Source organism: Nuphar pumila, chromosome 5 (assembly GCF_984573655.1).
Source record: "Nuphar pumila chromosome 5, dmNupPumi1.hap1.1, whole genome shotgun sequence".
Taxonomy (NCBI): Eukaryota; Viridiplantae; Streptophyta; class Magnoliopsida; order Nymphaeales; family Nymphaeaceae; genus Nuphar; species Nuphar pumila.
The window spans coordinates 132825201-132852926 of NC_143253.1; the positions used below are offsets into that span (position 1 = coordinate 132825201).

The 27726-nt window shown below is 38.5% G+C and overlaps 1 protein-coding gene across 1 annotated transcript; it reads left to right on the forward strand.

Annotated features, from left to right (window-relative positions):
* Positions 1 to 1538: 1538 nt before the first annotated feature.
* Positions 1539 to 26405, forward strand: LOC149838803 (thioredoxin domain-containing protein 9 homolog). The gene is made up of 4 exons (XM_090007799.1): positions 1539 to 1680; positions 1772 to 2047; positions 25503 to 25661; positions 26012 to 26405. Exons 1-4 carry the CDS (start codon positions 1657 to 1659, stop codon positions 26192 to 26194), a joined length of 642 nt encoding a protein of 213 aa, XP_089863925.1. The 5' UTR covers positions 1539 to 1656; the 3' UTR covers positions 26195 to 26405.
* Positions 26406 to 27726: the final 1321 nt, after the last annotated feature.

A 27726-nucleotide genomic window follows, 5' to 3' on the forward strand; every position in this document is an offset into this window, starting at 1 on the left:
ATTTCTCCTATAGTCTTTGGGGTAGGCCATTCCACAATCGCATAGACTTTGGCGGGATCCGCCTTAACCCCCATCAGACGACATAATAAAACTCAAAAATACGACACTTGACGTCATAAACTCACACTTTTTTTGGCATTGATATACAACTTTTTCCTTCTTAAAATCTCTAAGACCTGACGCAGATGACTCAAATGAGCAGACAAAGACAAGCTATAAATCAAAATGTCATCAAAATAGACGACAAATTTTCCTATACAAGGGCGCAACACTTGGGTCATCATATTCATGAAGATACTTGGGGCATTTGATAACCCAAATGGCATGACTAACCACTCATACAATCAATCATGTGTCTTGAATGTCGTTTTTCACTCATCCCCCTCTCGGATGCAGATTTGGTGGTATCCACTTTTTAAATCAATTTTGGAGAAAACAGAGGCAACGACCAACATATCAAACATATCATCCAAAAAAGGAATGAAAAAACGGTATTTGACCGTAATGCGATTTATCCCTCTACTATCAACACACATGTGCATGAACCCATCTTTCTTAGGAGTGAGCAGGACGGGTACTGCGCAAGAGCTCACACTCTCACGAATAAAAACCTTTTGCAGTAACTCTTGCCTCAACAACTCGGTATGCTCGAAAGAGTTCATGCGATACACGGGGAGGTTAGGGAGACTTGATCCTGGGACAAAATCAATGGCATGCTGCACCACCCTCATCGAAGGTAGTCCATTAAGAAGGTCGTCTAGCATAATGTCATGAAACTCCTCAATAAGGGGCACAACGTCCGTCAAAACGGGCAACAACGTACTCATCGATGGCTTAGCCACCAGGGCATAACAATAACCATCCTCTCAACAATGGCTCAAAAAAGACCGATAAGATAGGCCCGTAAGCCGGGAAACTCGCTCAGGCTTATCAACAATGGCTAAAAAAAGACTTAATTTATGTGTGAGACTCACAAATGGTTATAGGGTATGATTTTTATGTTCCTGTATTAGCGAGGTATGACTTTCTTGTTCCTTTATAAGAGGCATACATATGGCATCAACAGAATTTTGATATGATTCAAGGTCGTTTAAGCTAATTTTTAATAAATGTAAAAAAATTAATTAAAAATATTTTTCAATTTTTAATTATTTTAACACGTGTCACGTTATGATTGACATGTAGTAGTTTTTTTTTTTTTTTGAGGGGATACAGAACGATTCAGCTGAGTATCGACAGCCCAACTAGGGATGGCAGTGGTGCGGGGCGGGGCAGGGGACAAGGTCTCCACACCCGCCCCGCCTCAAGATTTTATCCTCCATCTCCAGCGGGGAATGGATTTTATCCTCCATCCCCGTTTCATGTCCTCCATCCCCGGTTCAAACCGGGATGAGGCGGGGCGGGGAAAAGTGCACGTCCATCCCCGCCTCCACCCCCGGACGGGGATGGATTTTAACCTTCGTCCCCGCTTCCATCCCAGTATCCCCGGTCCAAACTGGGCGAGGCGGGGCCCCGCTTTCCCCCGGTCCACTGCCATCCCTAAGCCCAACCATTGAGGGCCGATACCGATACTGACAACATTGATAATAAACACTTAAAATTCAAAGATCGGCTTCCTTCCCTGCAGAGAGAAATCCCTAACTCTAAACGTCATCCATGGAAGACGCAGTAATTCAACAGGTGAGATTTGTCTCTTTCAAAAGTAGTTTAGGGTTTCTTGTTTCTGTTTCTTCTTCGTGAAGAAGATTTAGGGTTTTTTTATGCTTGTCAGATCTTGGAGAAGCAGATCCTGACGGTGGCGAAGGCGGTGGAGGACAAGTTGGAGGAGGAGATCACGACATTGGATCGGCTGGACCTCGACGATATGGAGGTGTTGAGGGAGAGGAGGCTACAGCAGCTCAAGAAGATGGCGGAGAAGCGGAGCCGATGGCTCTCCCTCGGCCACGGCGAGTACCAGGAGCTGCCCTCCGAGAAGGATTTCTTCGCCGCCGTCAAGTCTAGCGATCGTGTCGTCTGCCATTTCTATCGGGAGAATTGGCCGTGCAAGGTCCCGAACCGATCGATCCTTTTTCCTTTTCTGATCATTCCATTTCTTAGATGATGCTCTCGATCGTTCTTCGTTTGTGCCTTTTTTGGATTTTGAGGTCCCAATTGAGTACATTTGTTATTTTTGAATGATTTATGATACATAAAATGCGTGGAAATGGGGGATTTCTTCAGGAAAAATTCGTTGCTCTAAAAAAAATTAGGGTCAATGTTGGATGTTTTGGAATTCTCTGGAGCATTAGGATGCGTTAGGGAGTTTCAGGGAGAATGATTTTGCAGAAGGTTTTCCACATTTTTGTTGAGAAACCAGGAAGAAAGTGAATCTTGTGATATTAGGGAAATCTAATGACCTAGTTCAATTGAACTCCTGTGAAATATAGGAATATTTTTGCGCAATGCATCAGGGTTATTGGACGCACTGGTAGTGTTATAAATCACATTGTTTTGTGGGAGAGGGACTTCATTGAATAAACTGGGTATGTGTGATGTCCGAGGACCAACGTTCTAGAATGAAGGTTTAGAGAGGGAATGAAATGGAAACAAAGTTCTTGTGCCTGAAAGAGGGAGGACCATATCTTTATGCGCTCAATCTGACCCTATAGGTGTGATCGACATGGCTTTTTTATTAGGAGACAAACTTGGAATCAAGTTGCTTCGACATAAAAACACACTTTTTCAACCACAAGTTTTTCATGCATTGTGACTTATGGATTTTTTAAGCCCTTGAAAAACTTGCTTACACAACACAAACAGACAAAAATATGTTTTTTTCCTCTAAATAAACCATTTAGGTCATATTTGTCAGTCTTGATCTACAAATAATTGAAGAAATTGTTGAGAAATTGGTGAGTTCTAGGTCCTCATTGATTTTAGTTCCCATGGAATCTAGTTAGACTATATTTCCCAGTTCAGGGGCTGATTTATCTCGTGGAAAGTTCTTTCAAAATTGTGATCAAGTCTTTGATGGAAAGATAATCTCCCAAAATGTTCATGCATTTGTATCAAGAAAGAAAATGAATGAATGTGTAATCATAGCAAATAAAGCAGACTACTTGATAAATACAAAGGAGTTTGATATATTCATTCAGAAGGCTTTCCATTCACTGAGATGGGGCTTGATGCTTTGCTGAAAAAGTTGAAGAGAGGTTAAATAAGTCATTTGCATCATTTCTTTGGCGCCCCATGATGGTAAGAAATCACATTTGATTAGTTGGCAAATGATTTCAGTCCCAACTGAGTTGGGCGGTCTAGGATTTAGAAAGTTGATTTCATTAAATAAGGTGCACATGATCAAAAGTTGAGGGATATATGTACTTTGAGAATAACTGGTGGTCATCAATGTTGGAGAAATATGAATTTTGTGGGGATTGTACTAAGATTGAAATCTGGCCTTTCCCCATGGATGAATACAAAATAGCTAAAAATGAGGTGGCGTACAATACAAGGACATTTCAGTTGCAAACAGCTGGATGGGTAAAAGTATATGTGATATCATTGTGAGAAGAAGCCTTGCAAAAGAGGAAATTGAACAATGTGTGGCACTGAACTAAGAGCTTGCAAGGCATGAGACCAGCAAAGGCGAAGACAGCATTACAGGGAAGTGTAAGAATTTGGTATCCTTCTACTTGTTCTTATGAGGCCCATTATCTTCACTGTTTTCTAAAAGGACCACTACCAGTTTTGTAATGTAGAGAAGTGATCTTTGTGTGGCTGATAGCAATGGACAGAGAGCCAGCTCACTCGCTTCTCAAGCAAAGGGGATTTCAATTTGGAAGCCATTGCGTGATGCATGAGTTGGAAAAAACAACCACCTTGGGATCAATTCTGGTCCTGGTCCTTCTTTCACGAGCTTTTTGTAGTTTTTTGGCAGGAATTGAAACTTGATAAGTGGACCATTCCATCATTTAGGCAGGTGCTATTGGGCCCATGGATAAAGTTGAAAGGGAAAAATGATGATTTGACAATGGTGCTGTTTATTGCTTGGTAGACTATTTGGAAGGAAAATAGTAGGAGGATATTTAACAACAAAAAGGAGAGTTCAGAGTATTGTTAATGGTATTCAAGTGAAAATTTTCTAATTACTAAGGATAAATGGGAAGATTGGAACATTGATTGGATTGGCAGGGACAAAGTAGGGCACCATGCAAGAAAGAGGGGAAAAAAGGATCCTTGCTATTGAGATTGTATTTATTTTGTATTTACTTCTGTAGTTTAGTATTGGTCTTATTGTATTTAGATCTGGATCTTTGTATGTATGTTTCTTTATGTTTATTATTTCGGGTCTGGATCTCATGTAACAGACCCGACCCAAACTTATTATATATAATGAAGTAGGGCACAACTTCCAAGGTGTTAAAGACGTCCCTCTTGTTGCTGCCACCCTTTTTCTCTACGTTCTTCTCCTTTTGCATCAACTAAACTGTGGTGAATGAATTCTAACATGGTATCAGAGCATGCAAGATTCTGATCGTGGTTCAAAGTGCAGGGAATCGATTCTAGAAGGTGTGTCTTGTGAGAATCAGGCCTTGACAGGTTATTTTCTTTTCTGTCCTTTCTTTCTTCTCTGAGTTCCCCTTCTCTTCCTTCTATATCTCTATCTCTTTTTCTGTATTCAGATCTGAATAGGGGTAATACTCTATTTTGCCCTAGATCTGATCGACAGATCTGTCTCTCATCGTCTGGATAATTTTTTTTCCTGTTATTATATTCTTTGACTGTCCTTGGTCGATTTCTGTTGTTCTAATTGTCAGGTCAGATTACACACTTCTGACGTCTGATCTGGTCTAAACATTAGATCCGATCTGCTCTGTATTGCCTGATCTGATAACACAAAAAAAGAAAAAGAGGGAAAACGATGACTGCTATAACAAAAATCTGTTTTGTTTGGTTTCGTCAGGTCTGAAATCAGATTCACGATAATCTGATTTCATTGCCTTTCCTTCTTGTGATCTGAAACCTGTTTTGTTTGAAATCTGAAATCTGATTTCTCCATCAGATAATCTGAAATCTGAAACCTGTTCCTTGGATGTTGGCAGCAATTGAAATCTGAAATTTATTCTTTCTTGGTGAAAGCAGCAAAACTCTTTTAGGTTCAAGCAAGTCTAAAGGGTCTGATTAGCCGTGACCTTTAAAAAAAGAAGAAGTAAGCTTGAGTCGATTGTTGCTACTCCAGTTAAGACCCGTACTGCTGATTGCTGCCTTTGTCTAATTTTATTCCTTCACTTTGTTTTATCTCCCCTCTTTCCTCTTTTCTTTGTCATGGATTTCCCTACTCTACCGTCAAGTTTCCTTGGTCAACTTATTTATGAAAAATTGAATAATTCTAATTATTTGACCTGGAAGAGGCAAATCTTGCCCTTCATCAAGAGCCTTGATCTCTATGGACACCTCGATGGAACACTTCATGCACCACAAGAGTTTGTAATGTACGAGGTGAATGATAAAGGGGAGGTTTCCAACCAATTGATTTGAAACCTAGAGTACGTAGCATGGAGGAGAAAGGATCAAGCAGTTGTTGCTTACATTACCTCTACTGGTAGGCATCCCAGATGAGTGCTCAGCTATTGAACTATGCCAGTTGTTGGCGAAGTCCTATTCGTAAATCTTAGAGGCTAGAATTTTGTATTTAAAAAGGGAGTTTCAGCTTTTGAAGGAGAGTATGACAGTTACAGAATACATGAATAAAGTGAAGACCATTACTGATCAACTTGCTATGGTAGGTTGCATAGTTTCTGATAAAGACAAGGTGCAACATACACTAAATGGTCTTGGACCTAATTATCATACGATGGTAACTTCTCTTTTATGCCTCCCTTCACTTCCCAACTTTGAAGATCTTCGGGCAAAATTACTACAATATGAAAGCACTATTAAAGAGGACATGGCACATAACCCTAGCAGTCAAGAGGTGCTGCTCACAAGGATGACTTTAGGGAGAGGGCGAGAAAGTTTTCGAGGTAGACGTGGACAAAAAAAGAATAATCAAGGGGGTCGTGGATTATTGCCCATGCCCAACACACCACCTAATTTATTCCCAGGAAATCAGAATTCTAGAAATATACCAACATGTTTCTTATATAACAGAAAGGGATACATTAAAGCAAATTGTTGGTATAATCCACATAATAAATGGAAGACAAATGGCGCAGGATCTTTAGATAAAGGAAAGGCAGGTGAAAGCTCAAAGGATGACAAAACAAACAATGTTAAAAGTCTTTTGATATCTGCTCTTTCAGGATTGAATTTCAGGCAGAACGACCAAGGGACTTGGTATATTGATTCCGGTGCTGCAACACATATGACAGGTGATGTAGGTAAGATTCTAAAACCTATCCCTTATCATGGAAAAATCAGTATTAAGACTGGAGACAAAACTTTCCATCCTATATCTTACACTGGAAATGTCAATATTTCACTTCCTAATTCTTCCTTAAAATTGTCCAATGTCTATCATTCTCTTAATATCATTAAAAACATTGCTTCTATTTCTAAACTTGTTGATGATACTAATTCTTTTGTCGAATTTACTTCTTCTTCTTCTGTCTGTGTCAAGGATCTTCTTACGAAGAAGACACTCGTTGAAGGGGAACGACAAGGAAACATGTATGTTCTCAAGGAGGCTTCTTCTTCTGTTCGTGAGACTTCGTCAAATCCGTCCACTGTTCAGCCAATCAAGTTAGAGTCATCCAAAGACTGTTTAAGTCTGTCTCGATGTAATAAGCCAGATATTTGGCATCATCGTTTGGGTCATTGTAACCGTTCTTCCTTTGGAAAACTTGTGTCAGGTGGTCTTATTCCTAGATCTAGTCTAAATGTTGAGTTTGATGATTCTCTTTGTTCAAGCTGTCAACTGTGTAAGAGCCATGCACTTTCGTTTAATTCAATAAATCAAAGAGCTTCTTTTCCATTTGAAATTGTTTATTTTGATGTATGGGGACCTGCCCCATAATCTTCTTTATCTGACAGTCATTATTATGTTACATTTATTGATAGTTATTCCGGATATACTTGGATTTATTTTATGAAATATAAATCTAAGGTATTCAAATTCTTTCGTTCATTTCATGCTTTAGTCTCCAATCAATTTTCATCTAGAATCCAACATTTCCAGTGTGATGGAGGGGGAAAGTATCCGTCGAAGGAATTTACTGAATACTCCAAAATAATGGGATAGGACGTCAAATATCTTGCCCACACACCCCACAACAAAATGGAGTGGCAGAACGAAAATATCGGCATATTGTGAAAAGTGCCTTGAGCATGATACATGACACCCATATTCCTTTAAGTCTATGGACAAAAGCCTTTCATTCTGCGATTTATATCATAAATCATCTACCAATGAGGTTGTTGGACAATTTGTCTCCTTATTTTACACTCGTTGGAATTCAGTCTGACTATAGTAAATTACGAGTGTTTAGGTGCGTATGTTATGTTCATATTGACAGCTCTCAGCGCAATAAGTTTCAGGATAAAGCATGTAGATGCAAGTTTGTTGGATATGCCGATGAACATAAAGGGTACCGATGCTATGATCCCATCACTCATCGCATTAAAATCTCATGAAATGTTGTGTTTGATGAGGCTGTTATTCAGGACTCAAGAAGAGAAGATGGACTCATCAGGAATGTTGAGAGTTATCAACCATGGCTTGCCACTGAATTATTCGACCAGCTAGGGAGGCATGACATTTCCCTATGTCATACATTACCAGGTGAATCAAGGGAGACAAATGTTGAATCCTAGGAGGAAGGATTGACAAATTTACAGGAACCGGTCATGACCTCTTCTTTGGTCAATCCTCAGACCTCTATTGTGCCCTATTCAGATGATAGGAGATTCAAAGGAGGTGTATATGTAAGGCAAAACAGGAAACACACCCCTCAGATAGATGAGCAGGTCAGACGGTCTGGGAGAATTAGACATCCTATTGAAAGATGGGTAACTTATGACAAATTTTCAACAAATTTATAATTATTTATTTCTCAAATTGGAAAACAGGATGAGCCCATTACTTTTTCTCAAGCATCTTCATCACCTAAATGGATTGAAGCTATGAATAAGGAAGTGAAAGCTTTATATGAGTGTGAAACTTGGGAAATTGTTTCTAGACCCTTAGATAAAAATGTTGTAGGGTCTAAGTGGGTTTATAAGATCAAATACAAGCCTGATGGTTCCATTGAACGTTACAAAGCAAGACTTGTTGCCAATGGCTTTACTCAAGAATACGAAGAAGATTATTATGAGACTTTTAGTCCAGTGGTCAAAATGGGAACTATTCGGCTAGTTTTATCTCTGTTAGTTCAGTATGGATGGTCGCTTAGCCAGCTTGATGTTAAGAATGCCTTCTTACATGGAGATCTAAAAGAGGAAGTCTACATGAAACAACTCCTTGGTTATGCAGAATACAACCCTGATACATATGTTTGTAAGCTACAACGAGCCATCTATGGGCTAAAATTAGCTTCTCGTTCTTGGTTTGATAGTTTCTCTCTTTAAATTCAATGACATGGGTTTGTTCGCTCTCAACTTGATCATTCCTTGTTTGTCTTTCGGGAACGGCAGATCAGTACTTTGCTTCTTATATACGTAGATGATATTATCATTATTGGGAATTATCATGAGCATATAGAGGCTATAAAGGCCTTGCTGAGTCAAAAGTTTAAAATAAAGGATTTGGGGATTTTATGGTACTTCTTAGCTATGTCACAGGTGTTAAATTTTATCAACTCATGTATACATATATTTATATATATATATATATGCATATGTATCTACTATTATATATTATATATATATTTTCTTTATGTAGCCCTTGGGACGTTTCTATCATTTCTCATTTTATGCATATTTACACTTGTGAATGTGCATGTAATTTTTCTTCTTTTCTCTTTTTTTTTCTTTCTTCCTTTTTCTTTCTACCTTTTTGACTAAAAGTCAAAGGAGGGGGAGACGTTGGATCCCCCTCCAACGGTTAGATTTCTAACCGTTGGAGGGGCTCCAACGTCTAGTAGGAGTCCCTCCTTTTGGTCTCCTCTTGTAGTATAAATAGGGGTGTATCTCCACTATTGTAACTCATTCTTTTGGGAGCCTTTGTGCTTACCTTTGATCAATAGATTCAATCTTTTGCATTTCAAGTGTTCTCTTTGTACCTTTGTATACTTTTATTCTAAGTGTTCTTGGTGTGTCTTTGTACACGTATCCCTTCGTGGAGCTTGTGCTTGTAGTGCACATCTTTGAAGATATTTTTACATGGTATCAAAGCAAGGTTGGGAGAAAAGAAGATCGTGTATTTTGTTCTCTCTATTGGGTGCCTCAAAAAGCGTGCCATCAAGTTTTGGTGATCGGAGTAAAAACTACTTTCTTCGTTCAATATTTTAGAAGCATTCTACATCGAGTAGGACCTTATATCTCCTTGTGGTACGCATCTCTTCTCTTTCTTCTCTCTAATGGGCGAAAATGACTCTCACTTCTCTTGGCTTCAAATTAAATGGATCTAATTATCATATGTGGGCCGGGAATATGGAGGGCCATATCAAAGGTAAGGGTCTTTGGGGATATGTTCAAGGAACTATTCCCGAACCCGAACATAAAATAACTATCTTTGAGAAAGGGGAGATTAAGGTTCTTGACGGAGAAGAAAGAGAAAAAGCTTTTGAGGAATACAATAAAAGGCATGAAGAGTGGGAGATGAAAAACTACAAAATCCTTTCGTGGTTTTTCTCTTCGGTGAAAACAAAGATTAATGCCAATATATTGAAATTCAAGAAAGTATATCAAGTATGCGAGTATCTTGAACGAATGTATACGTCAAGAGACTTGTCCTATAATTATTGCCTTCAAAAGAAGGCTTTAACTCTTCGTCAAGGAGAGATGTCGGTTAGAGAATATTTTGCCGAATTATCAGCTATTTAGGATGAACTTGCTCTCCTTGAACCTAAGTGGAGTGGAGAGGCAATCAAATTGAGGCAAAAACAACTTGAAGATGATCACTTTTTTAATTTCTTAAATGGGCTTAGACCTAAGTTTGAACAGGCTAGATCCTCTCTTTTATCTTCTTTTTCTTCTCCACCTTTAGAAGATGTTCTTACCAAATTAAGTGGAGAAGAAACTAGATTGAGAATGAATAAAACCAATCAAAATGTGTTGGTCGTCCCCTTTAAAAACGAGGATGAGGGAACTTACACTGTATCTAGATCGGGGAGCAATGTCAAATCTTATAAACCTCCCCACTTCAACAAGAATCAAGGAGGAAGAGAAAATAACAGACATTATGGAAGAAGAGACTACAATAAAATTGTGTCATTTTTATAAAGAACCAGGGCATATAAAACCCGTGTGTCCCAAATGAAAAAAGATGATGGCAATGTCGAGAACCTTCCAAGAGGAGACATCGTCTACCTCCAACAATGCCAATCTATCTCTAAATCAAATTATTGAAGCTCTTCAACCACTCCTTAAGGGATCAATCTCTGGAGGTCCTTCTTCTCTCCTCTAGGTAAAATTCTTTGGCTATTAGACTCAGGTGCATCCTTTCATATGACTTCAAATGCTTTTACACTGATCAATTATTCTAAAAACCTCTCACTATCCTTTGTTTCTACTGCGGATGGGGCTTCTCTTGAAATTAAAGGAATTGGAGACTTTGAAAAACAAGATTTTTTTGTTCCTAAAGTTAGATTTATTTCAAAATTAAATTTGAACTTGCTTTCCGTCTCTAAACTTTTGGATCATGGATGTGATATAAAATTTTCATCACATACATGTTGGATATAGGATCGCTGGTCCAGGAAGTTGATTGGGGAAGGCTCTAGTAAGGGTGATCTTTATTTCATGGAGTCTCTTCAAATTCCAAAAACCTCTTTTTGTAACATTGCCCAACATAAAGATATAAATGATTGGCATAAACGCCTTGGGCATCCAAATATTGACAAGCTTTCTCATATTTATTTTGCTAAAACATTATGTAAAGAAAATTTCAGTTGTAATGATTGTATTATGGGAAAAATGAGAAGCTTACCTTTTGGTTCAAGATCTATGTTTTCAACTAAGCCTTTTGAAATTGTGCATTCGGATGTATGGGGACTCGCACCTGTAGTATCTAAGGGAAGTTTTTCATATTATGTTATTTATGTTGATGACTATTTGAGATACAGTTGGATATACTTTCTAAAGCATAAGCATGAAGTCTTTTCCACTTTTAAGAATTTTCATGTAATGATAGAAACCCAATTCAATACGAAGTTACAAATCTTTAGAACAAATTCTGGGAGAGAATTTCTCTCAAATGATTTTAAAAGCTATATAGAGAGTAATGAGATCATTCATCAAAGGTCTTGTCCTAAAACTCCTCAACAAAACTGCTTAGCTGAACGAAAATACAGACATATTATTGAAACTACAAGGACTCTGCAAAGATTCCAAAAAGATTTTAGGCTGAAGCTGCCCTGGCCTTTGTCTATTGTTGAGAATAGGTGTTTTTAGTTTAAGTACTTTTATATTAGAGGTTTTTTTTTTGAAATTTTGTTTTCATAAGGACTTAGATGTAATTTTTCCTTTTAGCCTCTCTCTATTTAATATAAAGAGAAGCCCTAATCCAAAAGTAACGAGATTAGTTTCTGTGCAACCGACTCTCTTTCTTTCTTTCTCTCTCTCTCTCTCTACACAGGTGGCTGCTTCCTTCTACATGGTATCAAAGCCCTCGATCTCGGGAGCGTGATCACGAGAGGACTGATCTTCACCAACGAGAAAAAAAAAACCCCGACTGCGTGAAATCAGGTTTGCTGTTGCACGATTGTGGAAGATCTGATAACAGATCTGGGATGTTACCCAGATCTGTCATCAAATCTAAGGATGGAACTCCCAACGAGGATTTCCTGGAGCCGTAACCTCTTTTTTCTTTTGGAATCTGGAGTTTTTTTTCTTCGTGATCTTCTGTCGTGATTTCCTGGACATTGACGAATTGTGTTCCTACTGTTGCGTGCCTGCCGTGATTGCTGTGCTGTTGGCTGTTCCTTTTGTTTGGGTCACGCAGCAAGTTTCTGTGTTGCTGCGTGCCAGCCGTGATTTTCATTTTTCTGTGCTGATTGCGTGCCTGCCGTGATTCTGAAATTTATTTCCTGTGTTTGTTGTGTGTGATCGAGATATGATTGATCTATTTAATTGTCCTCTGAAGACTTATTGGCTGTTATGCCTTATATGTTTGGGGAACAACAGTCGTCGTGATCATTTGTGTTGCAACTGAATATTATCGTTGGTCGTGGTGTGTTTGGGTACAGCAATGGTCGTGACTCCCTGCTGTGTCGAGTTTTGTTTCGTGCTGTGTCAAGCTATCCCTCTGTCGTGAAAGCAGCAGGAGTGATTCCCTGCTGGTTGTGGGCAGTTTTTTTTGGAAACAACAGGGCTGATTCCTTACAGTGTTGGAAAATTCTACTTGAATTATTGTTGTTCAAATGAGCAGTATGGCTGAAAATTCGAAATGTGATTCTAAAATGGAACATATTGGGGAGTATAAGGCTTTTGCCAACCCCTTCTGGTACGACTCTTCGTAAGGTTGAATGAAACCAACTATGCCAGGTGGTCCAGAACTTTTATATGTGGGTATCTGGACATCGTCGAAAACATATTCTGTTGGAAGACGAACCCCCTGAAAAATTGGGAAAATATGTTACTTGGGATGAAGATAATGACATAGTTATGTCATGGATCATGAATAGTGTCAAACCCCATATTGCAGATTGATTGATCTACTATAATACAACCAAACTGATGTGAGACAATCTTCGTGATACATACTCACAAGAAACTAATGTGAGTCGTATCCTGCAAGTAGAACATGAGATATATAATTTGCAGCAGGGAGATCAAACCTTGGCCCAATACTATGCCTCTGTCAAAGCTGCGTTTGAAAGACTTAATGCTCACAGGCCTCTTTGTTGCTCGAAGCAAAAGGATCATCAAGAACAAACCATGGTTGCTCGTTTTCTTACAGGTCTTCAGAATTTTCTGTTGCAAAAGTTCAAATGTTGACTGGATCAGATGTTCCCACTCTTGCTGATGCATACAATCGTCTGAGTAGACTTGCTATCTCTCTGCCACAATCTTAGCCTGTGACTCAGTCATCTGCTCTTGTTGTCTCATCTGGTTATGGGCGTGAAAATATTCAGAATATCAGAGGACGAGGACATGGACGTGGTATGGGAGGCAGAGGAAAGCTTCAATGTACATTCTGTGGAAAATCTGGACATTTAGAAGATCGTTGCTGGGATAAGCATGGTCGGCCAACCTCTTCTTCATCAAAGTCATATACTCCTAAAGCAAATGTTACTACTATCGAGGCAACAAATGTACAGGAGAATATCTCTGCAAGTGATCGTAGTATCACCCTCAGTCGTGCTGAATATGATGAGTTGATAGCTCTTCGTCCTTTGAGTTCCACTCCTCCTGTAGCTGGTGTTGCCTATTCAACCGGAAATCATCTTCATCCGAATGACAATAAGTGAATTATTGACTCTGGTGCATCCAAACATTTGTGTGGAAATTCACTTGTCTTCTCAAATATAAAGGATATTAATGCTCACCGAGGAGTCTCATTAGCCGATGGGAGTTCCTCCCCAGTCGTTGGTCAGGGAAATATTTCTATATCCTCCTCATTACAGTTGCAAAATGTTCTTCATGCTCCAAATTTTCTTCAAAGTTTACTCTCTGTTAGTTGCCTTATAAGAGAGCAAAACTGTAGAGTAATATTTGATCCGATGGGTTGTCATTTTCAGGATTTGCTGACGGGGAAGATGATTGGTGGAGGCTATGAAGAAAATGGAGTCTACTACCTACATCATCCAATGGGTAATGTTCATGCTGCAGTGGAACACTCATTCAGTCTTGTTCAGTGGCATCGTCGTCTTGGTCATCCTTTTTTGTCAAAGCTTCGGTCGGTCTTTCCTCAAATTCCTTCCACCACATCATTTCAGTGTGAAGCATGTCAGCTGGGAACGCATCATCGAAGTTCGTTCCCTTCGAGTCAGAGTCAGTCTAGTAATAAAGTTTTTGAACTTCTTCATGCAGATGTATGAGGTCCTAGTAAGATTCCTACTAGGACTCAATGTCGTTATTATCTTGTTATTGTTGATGATTTCTCTAAGTTGTCATGGGTATTTTTAATAAAAGAACGATCTGAAGTTCCAAGTATTATCAAATCCCTAATTCTTGAAATAAAAACTCAGTTTGAATCTATTGTCAAGATTGTTCGCACTGATAATGCTCTCGAGTTTAAATCAAAAGGTCTGTTACAATTTTACCAAGATCATGGCATCTAACCCCAAACTTCCTGTGCCTATTCATCTCAACAAAATGGGGTGACTGAGCGAAAACATCGGCACCTGCTTGATGTTGCCAGGACCATTACGATTACCACTGCTTGCTATCTGATCAACCGCATGCCTTCGTCTTCTGTGGGTGATCAAATTCCATTACATATCCTAAAACCTAATGCCCCACTTTTTTCTTTCTCACCAAAAATATTTGGATGTGTTTGTTTTGTACACAAACTTGGCCCTGACTGTGATAAATTAGCCGCTCAAGCTACAAAATGCATATTTATAGGTTATCCAAAAAATCAAAAGGGCTATCAATGTTATGATCCTATTTCTCGTCGAGAGTATGTCAGTGCAGATGTATCTTTCTTGGAATCCTCTCCATATTACTCTATTTCCGGTTCCCCGCTGCAGGTTGATCCAACTGAGTCTTTTCCATTACCTATACCTCATTTTCCTTTGGAATCTGTGCCTTCATTACCGAACCAAACTTTATCCTCTTCCAGATTTAATAATCCTCCATTGGTATATGTGCGTAGAGCTCCACCTCCGCAAGAGCCTTCATCTTCTTCTTCTTCTCCTGAGGTAAGTTCTACTGACAATAGTGATCTTCAAGATGATGATAACAGGCCTATTGCTCTACGAAAGGGGACACGATAATGTACCTTATATCCCATATCTCATTTTGTCTCCGATGCCAGAATTGGAAATCAGATGAAGTCTTTTATTTCAGTCTTATCTGCTGAAACTATTCCTCTGAACTATCAACAGGCAGAACTTGATAATCGCTGGAAGCTGGCTATGCAAGAAGAAATGAATGTTTTAGTATCTCAGCATACATGGGATCTAGTTGATTCCCCAGCAGATGCTGACATTGTTGGATGTAAATGGGTATATACAATAAAGTACAAATCTGATGGTTCTATTGAAAGGTACAAGGCCAGATTAGTAGCGAAAGGGTATACTCAGACATATGGTATTGACTTCTTTGAAACTTTTTCTCTTGTTGCACGGATGGGTACCATCCGTCTTGTTCTCTCAGTTGCTGTTCAGCATGGTTGGAGCTTGTGCCAATTAGATGTGAAAAATGCTTTTCTATATGGGGATCTATCTGAGACCGTTTACATGCAACAACCTCCAGGATTCGAGGTTGAGGTGGAGTGTCAGAAGGTGTGTAGATTGAGAAAGACGATTTATGGCTTGAAACAAAGTCCTCGTGCATGGTTTCAAAAGTTGTTTGAAGTGATGTCAAGCTTTGACTTTAATAGATCAACAGCAGATCATACACTATTTATAAAGAAAACTAGCTCTAGCATAGTTGTTATGGTGGTATATTTGGATGACATCATTCTTACAGGAGATGATGTGAAAGCTATTGAAGCCACAAAGGCTCATCTTCAAAAACACTTTGTTACAAAAGACCTTGGTTCACTCAGGTATTTTATGGGTATAGAAGTTGCTAGGAGCCGTGAAGGGATGGTTTTGTCTCAACGGAAGTATCTTCTTGACTTATTAAAGGAAACAGGTATGTTGGGAGCTAAACCAGCAAATATTCCCATGGACCATAAAGTTCAGTTGTTTGAAGAAGGGTCAAAACCAGTTGATAGCAAAAGCTATCGCTCCCTAGTAGGGAAGTTATTATATGTAACTATGACCAGGCCAGATATTGCTTTATCAGTAAGCAAAGTTATCCAGTTTATGGACAAACCAACTGAGGTACACTGGAATGCTGCCATAATGATTCTTAGATATCTAAAATCCTCTCCTGGAAAGGGGTTATTTTTCAGGAAAGGTGGAACTCTGGAGATAGTAGCCTATTCTGATGCTGACTATGCTGGATCTGTAGTACATAGAAAATCTACCACAGGATTCTGTGTTTTTGGGAGATAACTTGATTTCGTGAAGTAAGAAACAAAATGTGGTTTCCAGGTCGAGTGCAGAATTAGAATATCGGGCTATGACCCAAACAGCTGCTGAATTGATGTGGGTTCGCACTGTTCTTCATGATCTCTAGGTGAAGGTTTCCTCTCCAATGACCATGATGTGCGATAACAAAGCGGCAACATATATAACAAACAATCCTATCTTTCATGAGAGAACAAAGCACATTGAGGTTGATTGCCACTTTGTAAGAGATATGATTCAAACTGGTCATATCACTACCAAATACCTAAAGTCGGAAGACCAAGTTGCAGATATGTTTACAAAGCCTCTTGCTAGGCCAAATTTCTCAAAATGTTGTGACAAGCTGAGCATGATTGATATCTATGCTCCAGCTTGAGGGGGAGTGTTGAGAATAGGTGGTTTTTAGTTTAAGTACTTTTATATTAGAGTTTTTTTTTGAAATTTTGTTTTCATAAGGACTTAGATGTAATTTTTCCTTTTAGCCTCTCTCTATTTAATATAGAGAGAAGCCCTAATCCAAAAGTAACGAGATTAGTTTCTGTGCAGCCGACTCTCTTTCTCTCTCTCTCTCTCTACACAGGTGGCTACTTCCTTCTACATCTATCTAATAAATCGTCTTTCATCTAAAAAATTTAAGTCAAATATCTTATTTTGAAGTTTTATATAAAAAAGAACTCGATTATAATAGATTACGATTTTTTGGCTACAAATGTTTTGTTTTCACTGATAAAAATGATAAGTTATCTCCTAAAGCCATTCCTTGTGCTTTTCTTGGTTATTCAGAAACTCAAAAAGGTTTTAGGTGTTATGACCTTCAAAATGATAAACTGTACGTCTCAAGAAATGTCACTTTTTTAGAAAATGAAAATGGCTTTGAGAAGGACACAACCCTCCCCGATAATACTGATTATTCTTTTTTATTCGAATTACTAAATAGGAATGAAGATTTCTTTAGTGATGATGAGACAAATAATGAGAACATTGATAATGAAGCTCCTCTGTATGTTCAACCAGTAGGAGCAGTAAATGAACCAATTACATATTCACATAGAGATAGAAATACGTTTAGAAGTGCGATGGAAAAATATAGTGATTTTAGTGAGCCCTCTCAAGATAGCAACTTACGAAGAATTGAAAGACCTAGGAGAAACCCTTCTAGATTTATATCCTATGTCACATGGGGTGCGGGTGTGGGTGCGGCACATTCAAAAACCTTGGGTGCGGGGGTGCGGCAAGGCAAAAATATAAAAAATTATATATATATATATATATATATATATATATATAATTTTAAAGTTTTAACAGTTAACATTGTCATAATATCATTCATCATGCATGCAATATATCAACCTAATTATCAATCAAATAAGTAAAGCAGAAAAGAACTAAATTACATACCAAAAGTATATCCTACAATGTATATGATGATGAAGTAATCGATCTTAATAATTTTCTTCTTCGTCATTAAACGCATCATTAGAAGGAATATTGGGCTCAGCTAAATCCATGTTTGTCATGTTGAAATCATGCTCTTCCTCGAAGTCACACTCTTCTGGGTTTACATTCCAAAATTTGGATGTTTCTTGTCTGCGTTACAAACCCAATTTGAAAATGTTAAATAAATACAAGTATATTTAAATGAAAAACTAAGAAATAATCAAATAACTAAAAGAACAAATTAGTACCTGTATTCAACATTGGTTCGCAAAAGCAATCAAAGATTTGAATGAACATATACTAAATCCTCTGCACGCTTGCTGGTGAGTTTGTTTCTCTTCATGTTATGGATTTGAGAATATGTGCTTCAATTTCTTTCACAATAAGATGAACTAGCAGACTGCGATAGCAATCCTAATGCAAGACGTTGGAGAAGAGGTGTTTCTGATCCAAATGTTGACCACCATGTGATAGGATCTATATTATCCTCCTCTCTCGTAAATAATGTCGGTCCATATAATCTCGAAGATGAAAAATTTTCAAACTCTTGTGTGACTTGATGTAGAAGATATGCTTCTGAAAAAAATCTTGTCATACACATATTTCTATGTCTTGATAGCTCTGGGTCTAAATTTGGAGGGACACGATCAATACCACCTGCATGCCACTTATTTGCATAATATTTTGGATTAAGAGAACGTGCCATGCAATGCAAATGAGTGTTGCTCTTATCCCATCTTCTGACTAAATTTGAATGAATATGGTTAAAAAATTTTGAATCATCCAATGCAGGATTTTTTTCTTCATGCTTGAAAACTACAATTTGTATTTTTTCAATCATATTATCCCACATTTCATAAACTCTGTGAAGTATGTGCTCATCCTTATCAACTTCTCTTAACATTTCTCAAATAAGTTGCGTAAATTGAAAGAAGTATATCACTCTGTCCCAAAACTCATCATCAAGAATGAATTTCTTAATTTCTTGAGTCTTGATATCATCATCAGTACGATAGAATATCCAATTTTCATCAGTCACTATGTTAACCAAAGCATTCTTCACTTTTTTAATCCTCTTCATCATCAAAATGATGGACACAAAACGTGTTTCAGCGACCTTCAACAATTTCAGGTCAGAATGCCTATTAAATATAGCATTGGCACGATGGTGGTTAACAACAAAATTCTTAATGCTTTTGACATTTATTTCTAAATCTTCAATCCATGAACATAAAGCATATGCTTGTGAATTTTCTTCTTTGGGGTTGCAAATGCTCTTTAGGGTCAGATTTAAGCTGTGTGCTACACAAGAAGTCTAAAAAATATGAGGGTACTCACTCTTCAAACTCAACGCTGCACTTTTACAAACTAGAGCAATGTCTGTAATGATTTGTACCACTTTCTCATCACTTACTTCTTTTATGACTTCTATAAACAACCCCTTCAAATACTCTGCATTTTTATATTCTCCAGATGCATCAACTGCTTTCAAGAATATTGGGCCACTAAGCGAACAAGCAATGTAATTGATCAGTGGACGCTTTTGAATATCTGCCCATCCATCAGAAACAATAGAAACTCCATTTTGCTCTCATGAATATTTTTTAATTTCCAGCAACCTCTCCACATTTGCCCTCTCTTTTGCAAGAAGTGTGGTTCATATTTTTTTTTGAACTTAAAGGCACATAGCCACTCAAATTACAATTTGCCAAAGATGTTACTAAATCCTTTCAATAAGGATTTATAGCCGCATTAAATGGAAGTGAACTAGAATAAAAATACCTCTCTATTTTTCTATCCATATCCTCTATTTTGTATGTATTGAATGCTGCTTGTATCGTTTTTCTACCTCCTATATTGACTTTTTTTTTACAGCATTTTCTTGGTGACTTTCAAATGGCACACTAATTGCACAAGAATCACTCATTGTCTTTCTCTTTTCATATTCTTCTTGTATTTTTTTGTATTGTCTTCGCATTGCCTCATCAACTTTTCTGCATCCTGAAATGCTATGTCATGGTATCTTTAGCAAATGAGCCTTCACTCTTCTGTAAGACCCAACAAAATCTCTTTCACAGAGCTTGCATCGAAATCTCTTGTTTCCACCACCTCATTCTCTAGTTTTTGCAAGCTTATCTACATGTACCCATAGTGGCCATACATCATCACTCCCACTACAACTATCAACAAAACTAGCAGTAAAACTCACATATGGGGATGAAAATGTCGTAAGTCCTTTTCCTTTATCTGTCATTTTTGTTCTGAAAACAAAACAAAAATTATATTAAAATCAATTATGCAGACAATCAAGATTTATAATATTGAGTCCAATGATGAGTTATGGAGCCTAGTTTTTGCCTTTACTGGGGGGAGGGGGTTGTAAGGGGGTGACGCCTCCCGAAAGGATTTTTTTCTTGGGAGGGGCTCGACCCTTCCCCTGAAATCAGAGGGAGCAGGGTGGGGGGCTCAGCCCCTCCCCTGCCGAAAACAGGAAGGGGCTCGGCCCCTCCCTTGAAATCAGAGGGAGCAGGGTGGGGGGATCGGCCCCTCCCCTGACGAAAACAGGGAGGGGTTCGGCCCCTCCCTTGCCGACCCAATAAGAGAGCGAGAGGGTACCTGCGACGAGGGAGAGGAGGAGATGGCGTCGGGCTCCTCTACGAGACGTAGGAGGCGAGAGAGAGCGGAGCTGTGCAAGAGAGGAGAGGAGAAGATTAGGGCAAACTTATTTCGCAGCCCTTTTTGATCGGGCAATTTTTTTTATTTTTTTTAGGTTTGAAAATTGGACGAAAATGACCTTGGGTGCGTTGATCGCACCGGGTGCTGCACCTGCACGTGCACCCTCGACGCAGGTGCGACACCTGCTTTGTCGAGTCCCTGTGACTTAGTTTATATCCTATGAATCTTTTTCCCCAAAACATAGGGCCTGCCTTAGTGCCATTCACTCGTATGAAGAACTCAGAAACTTCAAAAAAGCTAAAGAAAGATTAGAATGGAGAGATGCAATGAATAATGAACTTAGTGACCTTAACAGAGCCAAAACTTGGGAATTTCAAAGTCTTCAAGAAGAAAAAAGAGACAATATGATGTAGGTGGGTGTTTAAGGTTAAGACCAAAAGTAATGAGACTCTTGAGAGATATAAGGCCCGACTAGTAGTAAAAGGTTATAGCCAAGAATATGGTATTGATTACGAAGAAACCTTTCCTCCTGTGGTAAAAATGGTCACTGTGAGATGTTTAATCACTACTGCATCAATTAAAAAATGAAACATATACGAAAACAGGGAGGGGTTCGGCCCCTCCCTTGCCGACCCAATAAGAGAGCGAGAGGGTACCTGCGACGAGGGAGAGGAGGAGGTGGCGTCGGGCTCCTCTACGAGACGTAGGAGGCGAGAGAGAGCGGAGCTGTGCAAGAGAGGAGAGGAGAAGATTAGGGCAAACTTATTTCGCAGCCCTTTTTGATCGGGCAATTTTTTTTATTTTTTTTAGGTTTGAAAATTGGACGAAAATGACCTTGGGTGCGTTGATCGCACCGGGTGCTGCACCTGCACGTGCACCCTCGACGCAGGTGCGACACCTGCTTTGTCGAGTCCCTGTGACTTAGTTTATATCCTATGAATCTTTTTCCCCAAAACATAGGGCCTGCCTTAGTGCCATTCACTCGTATGAAGAACTCAGAAACTTCAAAAAAGCTAAAGAAAGATTAGAATGGAGAGATGCAATGAATAATGAACTTAGTGACCTTAACAGAGCCAAAACTTGGGAATTTCAAAGTCTTCAAGAAGAAAAAAGAGACAATATGATGTAGGTGGGTGTTTAAGGTTAAGACCAAAAGTAATGAGACTCTTGAGAGATATAAGGCCCGACTAGTAGTAAAAGGTTATAGCCAAGAATATGGTATTGATTACGAAGAAACCTTTCCTCCTGTGGTAAAAATGGTCACTGTGAGATGTTTAATCACTACTGCATCAATTAAAAAATGAAACATATATCAAATGGATGCTAAAAATGCCTTTCTGAATGAGGACCTAAACAAAGAAGTCTACATGGAGGCCCCCTCTGGGATGGATATACCAAAGGGTAAAGTTCTTTGGCTTAGAAAAGCCTTGTATGGTTTAAAACAAACTCTAAAGGCTTGGTACGATCGATTTAAGGAAGTAATGGTTGAAACTGGATTCAATTCTTGTTATACTGACACTGCTCTCTTTGTCAAAAAGTCTGATGCAAGAATTGTAATTTTGTTGTTATATGTTGATGATATGCTAATAACAGGCAGTGATATTTAGGGAATCAGAAATATCAAATCCACTCTAAAAGAAAGGTTTGAAATGTCAGACTTAGGGTATCTGACATATTTTTTGGGTATTGAGGTTGCTTACTCTCATAGAGGTTATTTTTTGTCTCAAACTAAACTGGCTTGCGAGATTCTTGATAGGTCCGACATTACAGATGAAAAAATTTGCGAGACCTCTGAAGTTGTGGGCTAAAAAATGAAGGGTGATGATGGGATTTCTTTGGAAAATCCTACTTCCTATCAGCAGCTTGTGGGATCACTTATGTATCTTAGTATCACACGGCTAGACATATCGCATGCTGTGCATACTGTAAGTCAATTTCAGCATGCCCCTACTTCAGTTCATATGAGTGTTGTACTTTGTATTGTCAGATACATAAAGAGCACAATAAACAAGGGAGTATTTCTTTCCTTGTCTTCTAATTTAGAATTGATTGCATATACTGACTTTGATTGGGGAGGTGGCCCAAATAACCGTCACTCCACCACTAGTTTTTGTATTTTTTAGGTGAATCACTAATCTCATGGAGATGCAAGAAACGACAGAAGACGTCTCTTTCATCAACAGAAGCAGAATATCGAGTCATGACCTCTACGACTATAGAGATTGTGTGAATTCATCAATTGTTGCAGGATATGGGAGTACTGATTCAAAGACCTACACGATTGTGTTGTGATAATAAAAGTGCAATCTATATTGCTAAAAATCACACTTTTCATGAGTGTACCAAGCACATTAAGATTGACTGCCACTATGTTAGAGAAGCCTACTTACAAAAAATCATAGACCTCCCTTATGTGACTTCAGAAACACCAGTTGGCAGACTTTTTCACAAAGGCGCTATGTTCCCCAGATTTAATTTTCTTCTTGGCAAACTTTCGGCCATCATACCCTAAGTTTGAGGGGGGGGGGGGTGTTAAATTATATCAACTCATGTATATATATATATTTCTTTATGTAGCCCCAGGGGCATTTCTATTATTTCCCATTTTACGCATATTCACACTTGTGAATGTGCATGTAATTTTTCTTTTTCTTCTTTTCTCGTTTCTTTTCTTTCTTCCTTTTTCTTTCTACCTTTTTGACTAAAAGTCAAAGGAGGGGGAGACGTTGGACCCCCCTCCAACGTTTAGTAGGAGCCCCTCCTTTTGGTCTCCTCTTGTAGTATAAATAGGGGTGTATCCCCACTATTGTAACTCATTCTTTTGGGAGTCTTTGTGCTCACCTTTGTTCAATAGATTCAATCTTTTGCATTTCAAGTGTTTTCTTTGTACCTTTGTGTACTTTTATTCAAGTGTTCTTGGTGTGTCTTTGTACACGTATCCCTTCGTGGAGCTTGTGCTTGTAGTGCACATCTTTGAAGATATTTTTACAACAGGGACTCGCCAACTAGGTGTCGCACCCGCACCCGATGCGGTCAACCTAACCTTGAGTGCAGTCAACGTACCTAGGGTCATTTATGTCCAACTTTTGGACTATATATATAGATATAATTTTTTATATTTTTGCCGCACCCGCACCCACACCCGCACCCACACCCGCACCCGCACCCATGTGACATAGCTTCTTAGGGGTTGAGATAGATTGATAAAATATGAGTCTTTTGTTGACTTAGCATAAATATACGCTGGATCTATTGGAGAAATCAGGTATGAAGAATTGTAAGCCATTGTATACCCCCCGTGTGTTGAATAATAAACTTAGTGCTCAGGATGAGGAGGTCTATGAAGATCCCAAGCAATATCGTCGTTTAGTTGGTATGCTTTAGTATCTTACATTTACAAGGCCCGACATTGTGTACGCAGGGAATCAAGTTTCTCAATTTATGCATAATCTGCATGCAAAACATGTGAATGTTGTCAAAAGAATCCTTCGGTATTTGAAAGGAACCCTTGGGGATGGCCTAATTTATCATCGATCCAAGACACTGGGGGAGTATCATCAACTAGAAGTGTATATAGATGTTGATTGGGCTGTAGATCCAGATGATAGAAGGTCAGTTTCTGGATATTGCGTATTCATTGATGGAAACTTAATAACATGGAGCAGTTAAAAGCAACGTGCAGTTGCACGTTCCAGTACTGAGGCTGAATACCGATCTATGGCAGCGGCTACTGCTGAAGTTACATGGCTGAGACATCTTTTGACTGAAACAGGAGAACGAATTATGTCCACTACACTTTTCTGTGATAATCAGAGTGCAATACAATTTGCATTCAATCCTCTTTATCATAGCCGAACGAAACATATAGAGATCGATCAACATTTTATTCGATAGAAGGTGGAGGACAAAGAGATTACTCCAGTTTACATACCGATGGGAGATCAGTTGGCAGATTTGTTTACCAAGGGACTTACCAGTGCTCGATTCTGGTCATTAAAGGGCAAGTTGTCCATGGTTCTGGACCATGCACAACTTGAGGGAGGGTATTGAGATTGTATTTATTTTGTATTTACTTCTGTAGTTTAGTATTGGTCTTATTGTATTCAGATCTGGATCTTTGTATGTACATTTCTTTATGTTTATTATTTCGGGTCTGGATCTCATGTAACAGACCTGACCCAAACTTATTATATATAATGAAGTAGGGCATGACTTCCAAGGTGTGGAAGACATCCCTCTTGTTGCAGCCACCCTTTTTCTCTATGTTCTTCTCCTTCTGCATCAACTAAACTGTGGTGAATGAATTCTAACGCTTGCTACAATTCAAAGTTCTAGGCACTTCTATGTTACCATTATGCTCTGTCTTTCCTTTGATACCTGAGTTCAAATTTCAAACATTAAGCCGGATGCTCAGTAGACACTTGATAGAAGTTAACTGGCATCATCTGTGCATGTGGATCATGTGGATGTACTGTTTACTTGGCATTATTGCCAGTAGTTATCTAAAACTAAACCAAGTTAGGTTGAATGAATCTAATGCTTAACATAATGAACCGTACATAGTTATGTAGTCAAGAATATCATGTTTTATGTCTGTATATACGTACTCTGCCTTTTCTTTTAAGAAATTTGCATCTGTCAACCATACACTTGTTCTGCCTCATTTCTGCATCCATCACAGTAACGTCGAGCTGATTGCACAAGTATTATATAACATGGCATTTGCTCAAAGAGAGCCCCCCTGTATATTGTGGCCAATGATCAGGTTACATGCGACCAAAACAAGATCATAGCCAGGTTCTCCTTCCATTTTTTTGGAAATATGTTGTGGTCTGATTCTGTCTGCTCTTTTATATTATTTTGATGTCTCCATAGCTTTGTGCCAGTTTGAATTCTGAGATTTTGTTCTTGGAATTTATCCACTTCTATCTTTTGAGTGTATGTGAATCTCATTGTAATGATTATTAATCATGCCAAGAAGATTGTAGGCCAAATTTCATCTTTCACCTTCATACGTGCAATAGATTTTCTGTATCTATGACATTTTGTTTACATTTAAAAAAATACCAATGTTAACATTCTTATCCTTACCTTAACGTTTTCTTGACCTGGTTATTTTATCTGCAGGTGATGGACAAGCATCTGAGTCTTCTAGCGAAGCAGCATATGGAGACTCGCTTTGTGAAGATTCATGCAGAGAAGAGCCCCTTCTTAGCTGAAAGGCTTAAAATAGTTGTCTTGCCGACATTGGCCCTAATAAAACAAACCAAAGTTGATGATTATGTGGTATGAGGATTTCTATTGTCATTACCATAATCATCATCACATCATCTTTATTGGCAATAATGAAAAAAATACCTTTTGGTAATTACAGCACAAATTTAGCTGTAACTCTAATGGAAGTAAACCCTGGGTATTCTTAATTAACCATGAAAAAGTTTAGGCTTACTTTTTGAAGGCTTTCCTTTTATCTGTCATGTTATTGGCAAATGTGAGATTCAGACCCAAGATCTTTTGTTTTAGGTATCACAACTTAGGCCACTGGATCTTCCTTTTAGACACATTTGAGATGGAACTGTTGGCACTCTTGTTACCTGAACATGTTTATGTTCATAATAATGTCTCATGTTTGTCAGGTTGGCTTCGATGAGCTTGGTGGAACTGATGACTTCAGTACAGAAGAGTTGGAAGAGAGGCTGGCAAAATCACAAGTCATTTTGTTTGAAGGTGAATCCTCAGTAAGCCATGCTAGTTACAAGGCTGCGAGCAAACGAAGCGTTAGGCAAGCTGCCAAACCGGAATCTTCGGATTCGGATTAATCAGTTCAGGTTTTCTTTCTTTGTACACCATCTGCTCTTTTCTTGCCTTTGGTGAATATTTTGGGTTCTTGGTATTTCACATCTGTTCTTCCTTGATCCTTTGACATGAGATCATACTGAACTTGGCTCTATATATTATTGATGTAAAATCCTTTTTGCTGGGCTCTGAAGTAAATTATGACATTGTCTTGATAATATATGTTACTTTTTGTAAGGATTCTTTTGTTGGGTGAGGAAAATTTTATCAGCTTCTAAGTGTAAATTAGTGCCGTAGAAGGATGCTTTCTTTCTTCTTTTTCATCAGACGCACACTCAGGGGTGTTTGTTCCATGCCCTTTCCTATGAAAGAGGCTCTTTTCCATAGGAAGTAGAGCCTCCTTCCTAGAAAGGGTGAAACAAGCATGTTCATGAGAAATATGTGGTGGGATGCACAAAATAAATGCAAAAAAGCAGTTTTTCTGTCAAAATGGGTTCATACTGCTCTCCATAGGGAAGCACTTTCCCTCCTAAGTGGCCTTTTCAAAGTAAAGCGGCTTCCTTTGGATGAAAGTGTAACAAGCACCCCCTCAAGGTTTAATCTTTGATCCTTCTTTTTTGTGATATAAGTGAAAGAGATACTTGAAATTAATTTCGTGGATAAGATGCATATGAAGCTTCCCCCACTTTTTCTTTTTAATGTCAAAGCTCGGGATAAACACCCCATGGGATTCGAAAGCAAGACCCCTTGGTTATGATCTTGCGACTTAACCATCCGGCTATCGCATTGGACTCCAAACATGTGAAGCGTCAACTTTAGCCTTGTCTTGAAGTGTTCTTACTTGTATTATTATACAATAGGAGCAAATTAGTAAATCTACTAAAAGTAAGTCATGATTACTCTGATTTAGTAAGGCTTAAGTCCCTATTTTGTTTGTTTATTCAAAAGGATGGGTCTTAAATCATCATTTTGGAATACAAATGTCTTTTTTGTATTGGGAGATTGAAAACTAGCAAAAGCATGGAGGTTGATTTGCACCTATACAAGTGGCTACGCCGTATGTAACAAAAGTCACTGATATTTTGAGAATATCATGATAACATGATAAAAACTCATTTTTTTTCAAATTAGTCAATATTCTGAAAATGTCCAGTTTCTCTCTCTCTCTTAATGATATAAAAACATTTTTTTTGTATTTTTTATGTTATTTATATTTGTGTACAGTTTAGTATCAAACTATTCAAAGTATCGCAAGATTTTTCCAATCAGGAGATGTGACATTGGCTACACCTACGCTCCATTGAGATTTGAAAAAGGAAAGACACTGTATTTCAAAGAAAAATCTTCATGAAACTGAAAGTGATGAGAAGCAGCTGTGGGAGCACAAAATTTCACATTATGTGCAGCGTTGCTTGGTGGGCATGCAGCAACCGAGGTCATTTTTTATGCAGTAACCTGCCTGACAACCATCCATCTTGGCATCTCGAGATGGGTGTGGTTTCTATCTCAAGAAATGTTGAGATAAATGGACTACCGCAGTGGAGCTGCATGATAC